An 8644-nucleotide genomic window follows, 5' to 3' on the forward strand; every position below is an offset into this window, starting at 1 on the left:
CAAGATGCTTCAAGAAACCTACCTGCAAAGCTACAGTACTGTTAATAGTTTTAGGCACTTAAAGTACTCAAATACAGTATTTATTTGAATTACAATTAACAATTTGCAATGCTACAGATGGCTTCACGGTCACTTTTAAACAATGTAATGCATCCTTGCTGAATAAAACAATGCATTTCTTTATAAAGTATTGACCCCAAACATTTGAATGGTGCATATTATAAAATACATTAGAAAATAATTTATCAAAAAATTATCATCATGTTCAATTTTCTTAAGGAGTTCATGACGAACAGCTGCAGACATTCCTGGTTCATTATTTTCAGAACATCGTAAAATAACTACACTTTCCACAGGGCCACATAAACAGGACAAGCACGTTGACCTGTCGGCATTCTTCCTCATCTATTTCCCCTGCCTGCAACATGCCACAGGTCTTCATCTGTTTCCAATGCTTCACTTGAACCGCTGGAACTAATCGCACCCCCTCAATCTAAAGCAGATTGATGGTTATTCTACCTCACTGTGATTGTTAGTGGTCCACATCAGTGCCTGCGTGACTCTGAATAGCTGAGATAGGGTGTCCTTATGGAACAACGGGGAACGGTTTTGTGGTTCTGTATGAATGCATGTTTATGTCAATGCTGATTTGTTATTATATACATTTGGTCATGTGCATATACTGTGACAGGGTGCTTACAAGTAACAGATTGAAGAAAACAGGAGGAAATATATATATTAGGACAAAGTAAACATTAATTTAGGAGAACAATTATGTTTAAATTCAGTGGGGTCCAAATGTCTAAGACCATATCCAAAAAAATGTTTTTCAAAATTTAATTAAAATCTGGAAACATGTAAACCAAAACAATGTTATAAAGTAAAATGTATAGTAAATAGTAGCAAAATGTTTGATATTATTTTGTTTCCCTTCCTCAGAAGAGGAACTGAATGCACAAAAAAGTATGCCATTTTGAAACTAAACATAAGCAGCAAATTCTAAATGTGAAATTTGTAACACTACTCACAAATAAATCATAAGAATAAATTTTAGGTATTTGTATATACTGACAGCCCTATGTGCACACTTAATTAAATACAAGAAAATCTACTTTTAAAAAGTTAGATTTGAGACAGAAAGTGAACCCTGCTTGAGTGCTACCTGTCCCGGTCCTCATGTGTGAAGGCTCGAATCATATCTGTGAAGTTCTCAAAGTTGTTCTTCTTTAGCTGATCCTGAGCCACAGCAAGCACGAGGCCCAAGTCCACCTCTGGTTGTTCCCGCGATGAATAATTGCGACCCAGCGTTATGATCTCGTGTTCAAACAACTGAACGGCCATTTCAGCCAACAGGGTCCTGTGAAGGACACAGCCATTACAGAACGCCTGTGCACTGTCAAACTAAACAGTGTACTGGGTACGCATATTTTGAAGCTTAGCAGCTGGTCCTTAGTTGGTCATGAGCTGGTTTAAGCTGGCCCTGAGCTGGTCCTGAGTAGGCGTTTGCTGCTTAGGAACAGTTTAGGACCAGCTTAAACCAGCTCATGACCAATTAAGGACCAGCTTAAACCAGCTGCCGTGCTTTAAAACATACCTAACCACCAGAATATGCTGTTTTTTTTTCTCAACAGGGCTTTTACTGCTTTTATTTGACAATATGTGTTTAATGACACAACCATGATGTGTATGTTAGGAATTATAATTTAGTAGTTTGTTTCTTATACTGTGTTGTAACCAGCCACCAAAAGAACTCCAAGTTTTGTCCCCAATCAGCCACAACTGCGACAGGACATTTTGCCATTCAGCTCTATTTCTGTAGGTAATCTCACCCACAATAAAATCTCAAATTCAGTGAGTCCAAGCCAAAATTGCACTCAAAATAAATTATATGGCAGGCTAGAACAAGGTGTTATGCACCTTTTTATTTGTGTATTTTTGGCTGCCTTCTTACCTAAATGACTCATATGGAATGAAGCCAGTGCTGCTTGGGTCACTCATGGTGAAGAACTGTTTTACTTTCTTCTGCTCTTCCTCACTGATGGATTTTACCTTGCTAATAATGATGCCAATATTGGCCTTGGGGAACTAAGTAATTGAGAAACATAAGTGAAGGGATTTCAATGAAGTTTCTGTGTAAAACAATTTTGATAAAAACACAAGAGACTTTATGATTTTTGTGTGTTACCTCATCTGCATGCTGCTCCATGTAGTCGAATGTAAATTCATCAGCATCCAGCAGCTGGAAGGGCTGATTGTTCAGATCCAGCCGAGCTCCCACATACAAATCCTGAGCTGTGAAATACTTGGACATCTCACTCTTAAATAGCTCCTGTCCTGGCTTCTTCACTTGACCTCTCTTTAAAAACTTACCCCCAATCACACCTTAAACACAAGAACAATGGAGTAACATTAGGTTTAATCTTAATTATGTTTTTATCTGATCTGAATGTAAAGGAACAGGACGGCAGTACCTGAGTTTCTCTGAGGAGGTTCAAAGACTGCAATGGTATCATCACTGAGGTAGACATATATGATAAAAACACGTTCCTTGTCGATAGAACTGTCTGTAAGCATTTTCGCCACAAATCTCAACACATTGCTTACCAGACCGTGCCTAAAGTTGAGAAAAAACTTCAATTCATCATCTGGCTGAGAAATGTTTTGTTTCAATAGACAGGAATTAATAGAATAAAAATGTTATCATTGATTTGACATTTTAAAATCAAACTAATCATGTAGACGCACCATGTTTTTGCCTACATTTTGACATTTGTTTGAGCTAAATAACTATTCTCATTGTAAAAAGTATTTTTTTATCCTATACCATTTGAACTGAAGAAAACATCCAAACAATGCACTAGAGCAGGGGTGGCGAACTCCGGTCCTGGAGAGCCGCAGCCCTGCAAAGCTCAGCTCCAACCCTAATTAAAGCTCACCTGCCTGTAGCTTCCTAATAACCTTTCAGATTCTGATTAGCTTGTTCAGGTGTGTTTGATTAGGGTTGAAGCAAAACTCTGCAGGGTTGCGGCTCTCCAGGACCGACGTTCGCCACCCCTGCACTAGAGTTTGATGATTTTATTTTTTTAATGGTTATTTCGAAGAGATAGTTCACCCAAACCTAAAAATTCTGTCATTGTTTGCTTACTCTCAAGATGTTCCCAACCCGTATGACTTTAATTCTTCTTCAGAATACAAATGTGTGCACAAATCAGCATAATAGAATGATTTCTATTAAAAAAAACTTGTCCCTTTTAGACTTGCACTCTATTTATTACACAGTTAACAAAAGCAAATAAGGCCTCTAACACTAGCTTGCTCTATTCTTTTTCTTTTCTATCTGTTTTCTTTTTATTATATAATAATAATAATAATAAAAAACCTTGCTACATGTACTGCGTTAAGCTATCTGAGACTTATTATAGCACTTGCATATCATTGCTTTTTTGCTGATTTTGATTGTTTCCATTGTCCTCATTTGTAAGTCGCTTTGGATAAAAGCGTCTGCTAAATGACTAAATTTAAATATAAATGTCTGAAAGATCACGTGACACTGCAGACAAGTAATGGCTGCTGAAAATTCTGACCTTGAGACAGCCTCATAGACTGAACAGGACAAACTGCATGTGACACAATTGTGCCAAGTTTTCTTATATGCTCACTATACTAATGGACTCCCTAACTTTGCTAGAAAGTTTGAAGATCTGTTCTCTTTCCAGCTTACAGTGACTATTCTTTAAATATTTAGTTCACCAGGCTGACAAGATCAGGATGGGTCTTGGTTCCTTACTTACATTCAAGAAGTTTCCTTGCTTATTCAATGTGCGTTTAGTCCTGTCGCTTAGCTGCTTTGAGGTTATTACTATCTATAAAAGAACCCTTCGCTTAGAAGATAATTATTTTTCCTTTAAACTCTTGAGCCTGCCAATGTCTGACATTGTATTGTCCAAAGCAAATTGAGCGAGACAGTAATTTGCAGTGTGATACTGGTTCTGGGATTATATATGGAAGCAAAGCACTGTGAAAACAATGTATAATAATAAACTGACTTGAAAAAGTGTGTATTACATCGGAAGTATGGGGAGATTGCGTTTGAGCTTCTGATTATTTATAAAGGACATGTGTTCATCCATGTGCTGTACTGCAAAGAGCTGCACTTAACTGATGAAGAAAGACTTTAGTAGGACAGACAAGGGTCTAATGTCTTCTGTCAAAATGATCTAATATCAATGGTTTTAAATGAAAGGCAAGCATATACTCTGGATGTCCTAAGGGAGATTAGCTCCACTGGTTACCTGTCTTTTTCCATAAGCTTCTTGAAATCCTTCTGTGGAGGTTTAGGCAGCAAACCCTGACAGGAGCACAGCGAATCTTCCTCAGATCCAAATCCAGTGTAGGGTGGCACCTGTCTGGCTGGTTTAGGAGGGAGCGAGGCCTGGTATGAGACAGGTTTGAAGTCCTCTGTGAAGCCACACAGGAAGAAAACATCAAAAACACACACACATTTAGGCAGACATGTGCACGGAAAACCGGAAGTGAGGCCAGACAGGTTGTGTTTACTCATATGAATTCAATCCGCAACCTCTTAACCTCTGAGAAACGGACAAGTGCTTCATCAGAGCATGTGTCAACCCGGCTCCATTAGGCTCATGTGTAACTAATGCTATGATCTCTTCGGCCTGTATAACGCCACAGCAGACAGATGCACGCGCACCCGTATTGTGTTACCACTGGCATGGAGCTCGTGTGCTTCTCATGTCCGGGCTTTTGAAGATAAAGGGCCAGGCTGGTCATTGCTCATATCTGCTGTCCAAAAACTGAGTCACCTTGAGGTGTCAATCATTTCTGCTCCTTTAGTCATCTGTCGTTCAATGCGTGTTATTCCGACGGTTATTCACAGAGATGAAAGCACACTATGGAACATTAGGCTCTCATAGAGACGTGGGATTTACGACAGGAAGACTTTGAAAATAATGAACAGCTTGTCAGACCACACAGATGCGATGTGTACAGAGAATGAAGGGTTGGGGTATGTAAATGTTCTTTTCAGTTTACTACAAAAAGCAGTAGAGCATAAGACTGCACATGCTGTAGAGAGTTTGTTTGTAACAACCAAAATAAATACGAGTTCATGAAATAGTTCTAAAGTCACAGGTGAAACTCAATACTGACATCATGTGGTCATTAAGAGAGGTGCCAAACCCCTCCCTCCCAATTTTTTTTAAAACAGCATAATAATAAAAATAATCTATTCTCCTGTTCTATTTTATACTATAAAAAATATTAATAATTTAATAATAGTAAAAATACATACTTATTTACATACTCTCTTTTGCCTGGAATTAAATTGTTTTCATTCATACAAAGCTATTTAACCACAAATCATGAATTAGGACATATTAATCAAATATATTGTTATCACCTATTAAAGCATAAATACTACTGCCTCCCCTTGAGTCATGATGTAACTCACCAATACCATATTTAGAGCGATAATACTCTTTAGTGAAGTTGTCGCAGTCACATATTAACATCCTACGACCCCACACATTAATGACGCCTCCAATGGTCAGGTCACAGTCTTTGTAGAATTGTTCTTCTACTGCTCCAGTCTGTAAAATGTTAAGGAGACATTGACATACTAGTCCATTAAAACTGAAACAATTGACTACTGAACTAATTAAAAATGGTATTTATAACTATAAACAATTGTTATGAAATTCCTAAGAGGGCATTGATAATGGACCATTTTTTTGTCAGTACTTACCTTGAGGCTATCCAAAATGTAGCGTCCTCCTTGTCCGACTGGTCCGAATACATTGAGGACCGTGCGGTTTGTTATTTCTCCAGGCTGATGTTTGGGAATAGGAGCATGCTGTTTGACACAATCAAGAGCAAAATAATTTAAAAAATGTTATAACTTGAAGGACAAGTGAAATTTGCTAATGGGTTCATAATTAGTTTTTCACTGTGGGACTCCCGCAAAACCTTTTTAGATGACGTTTAGTGAGAGGCAACAGAATGAGTGACAAGACTACATGACAACAGGGGGGGGGGGGGGGGGACCTGAACAAATCCTTCTTCCTTCATAATGAATTTAGACTGCAAAACAAGCAGGGAGGAAACTGAAAAGTGCTTTAGGGAAGTTGGATGTTTCTTTCAGCCCTGTCAGTCTGGATAAAAGCTTGGCATGGAGGATGGAGAAATTTGTCCAAGCAAAAGAGTAGAGAGGAACTGATAACCACTAAACTGGATTGAAGAGTAACCATTTAATTTCAGATTTTTCAAACACATTAATTGAAGTCATCACCTCTGCATTTATTTGATCAAAATACAGTAAAAACATAACAATTTCATATTTGCATGTATTTTAAAATGTGATAGCAAAGCTGAATTTAGTGCTCAAGAAACATTTCTTCTTATTATCAAGATCTGTTAATAAATTATGGATATGTAAATGTAATTTTTTTTGCAGTGCTCTTTTTTACAGACCTTGGGAAGCTTTCCCCTGTGCAGAAATTTAGGGACAGCATCTCGACCAGCGTTTGGAAGGACAACTTCGTAAATTTCCATTGTGTCATCTGCCAGAAAGTAATGCAAGATCAGCTCTCTGGGGTCTCCAAACATGCTCTCGGTATCATCCCAGTAGCAGTAGAAGCGTAGGACTTTGCGGTCATGTTCTAAAAACTGCTTCAGGGAATCTATTCTTTCATACGGCCGCAGTGGCTTCATGTTCTCCTCCATCTGTGAGAGGGAAAGAAACTGTATAATATTGAAGTATTGATATTGCTTTATAGATACATGGTGCTTTCTTACCTCTTGTCGATGTGTGGTATAGGGATCTGCTGGCGTGGAAGCAGGGGGGTTTAGGCGCACCCCCATTTTTATCAAGAAGTTGTGTGTGAAGGGGTCACAGTCCGTAATCATAAAGGTTCTGTTATAGAACACTATTTCCTGATTGATGTTAAAATGGTGCACATTGTAGAAGCAATCATCTTTAGGAGCTGGGAGAGGAATGCGGTGCCTCCGAATCAGGGTTCCTACATAGGAGGAGAACAGATGGATTTAAACAGGATGTTTTTACTGGTTTGTCATTAATCAGGATGCTATACATTTGATTCTGATGGTTTACCCTGTGGGATCCCACTGTTTTTGAACTCTGGCTCCACTACTTGTATGGTGTCATCCTCCAGATAGAAGTAAATCTTGCACTTTCGCACTCTATGTTTTTCTTCCCTCCTCTGAGGTACAGCTTCTTGGAAATAAGCATCAAAACACAGGACCTTCAGGTAAGAAAATAGCGTGGAAAATTAATATACTTTGCACAGCACTAGATAAAATGGCTATATTATGCTCCCTCATAATAATGACAAACCTGTTTGTCAAAAGCAACCCATGCCGGAGCATCGCTGCCCTCTCCCTTTGGAAAAAGTGAATACTTGGGTCTTGCGCTCTGCCCCAGGAGAAGTTCTCCTCCAATGCCTGGCTTCTCTGACCCAACCATCATGGCTACTCCATTTGAATAATCAAAATGCTGAGATTTGTGAAATTTGTCTTTTCCAAGCTGGAAAATAAAATGACACTGTAAACGGTTTTCATCATTTTATGACAGAATCTTTGTTTCTATCAATTGAACTTGTTCTGTCATCTGTAGTTACTTCATTTGATGTGTTTTTGTTTTTCTTCGTCAGTAATTAATGGTTGAAAACATACAATGAACTTCACTGCAGGTTGTGAATTTGGCACCACTTTCAACGTTTTAGGCAGCAATGATTACATAAATGAACTCGCTAACTAACTAAATAGAATAACGTTAGTAGATACTACACACACACGCACGCACTATCAATATTTTCAGTTTTTTAAGTAAATATTCGCAAACCGCTCTACTAACATAGCTAGCCATATTAAACAGCCCTTATTCACATAAAGTTACTTTCCCTCAACACAGACAGAACATTTCTATAGATAATTTTGCGGTATCACTTACATTTCTATTGACTGAATTTCCAGGCAACATTGGTAACGCCATTATTAGTAGCAAGCGATGTAGGATTTTCTCAGTGCAGGACGACCCCAGACTGCTGAGAACTGGTTGCCAAGATAACAACTTGTTTGCAAATATTATTGCTAGGCAACGAAACGCAGATCACGTGACAGTATTTTCATTGGTCTTCAGTTCAAATACGATTTCGCTTGAAAGACACAAATCATATTTCAGGTATATCAATAATAAGTTCTTGTTTTGAATATCTCTGTTTCATAACGCGTAACATGTATTGACAGACAGACACAGATAGATAGGACGGGCAGAAATAAATTATTTTGAGATACTATAAATTACTTATAAACATACTGTAGGATCTAAGTTACTTCTGAATCTCTTCAGACAAATAGGTGTTACTTTAAACTCCATAATCTATTAAGATTAACTGGGTGGCCAAATTCTAAATAAAAGCACTTACCCTGTAATATATATATATATATATATATATATTATTATTTTTTTTTAAACGGCATTTAAAGAAGTCCATGCTTTTGTCTACCATAAATTATATAAAGATGTTTTTATACCTTCATTAAGTTTTGAGGTTTTGTTTCCTTGTAAAAAAACAAAACATCATTAGACAGACCATGAACAACCAGA

At 37.8% G+C, this 8644-nt stretch overlaps 1 protein-coding gene across 1 annotated transcript in view; it reads right to left on the minus strand.

The window, feature by feature from the left end:
- The window catches only part of efhc2 (EF-hand domain (C-terminal) containing 2), a 25243-nt gene extending 17214 nt beyond the window's left edge, over window positions 1-8029 (minus strand). Inside the window, exons 1-12 of the mRNA XM_016251251.1 lie at window positions 7988-8029; window positions 7373-7561; window positions 7130-7280; window positions 6814-7037; window positions 6490-6741; window positions 5765-5872; window positions 5471-5609; window positions 4293-4458; window positions 2472-2614; window positions 2186-2382; window positions 1952-2085; window positions 1163-1357 (exon numbers count right to left, since the gene is read on the minus strand). Of these exons, the coding sequence (XP_016106737.1) occupies window positions 1163-1357; window positions 1952-2085; window positions 2186-2382; window positions 2472-2614; window positions 4293-4458; window positions 5471-5609; window positions 5765-5872; window positions 6490-6741; window positions 6814-7037; window positions 7130-7280; window positions 7373-7561; window positions 7988-8029 (1940 nt within the window). The remainder of the gene's footprint in view (window positions 1-1162; window positions 1358-1951; window positions 2086-2185; window positions 2383-2471; window positions 2615-4292; window positions 4459-5470; window positions 5610-5764; window positions 5873-6489; window positions 6742-6813; window positions 7038-7129; window positions 7281-7372; window positions 7562-7987) is intronic.
- Window positions 8030-8644: the final 615 nt, after the last annotated feature.

This window comes from Sinocyclocheilus grahami, unplaced genomic scaffold (genome assembly GCF_001515645.1).
Source record: "Sinocyclocheilus grahami isolate Dianchi unplaced genomic scaffold, SAMN03320097.WGS_v1.1 scaffold1036.1, whole genome shotgun sequence".
In the NCBI taxonomy this organism is placed as follows: domain Eukaryota; kingdom Metazoa; phylum Chordata; class Actinopteri; order Cypriniformes; family Cyprinidae; genus Sinocyclocheilus; species Sinocyclocheilus grahami.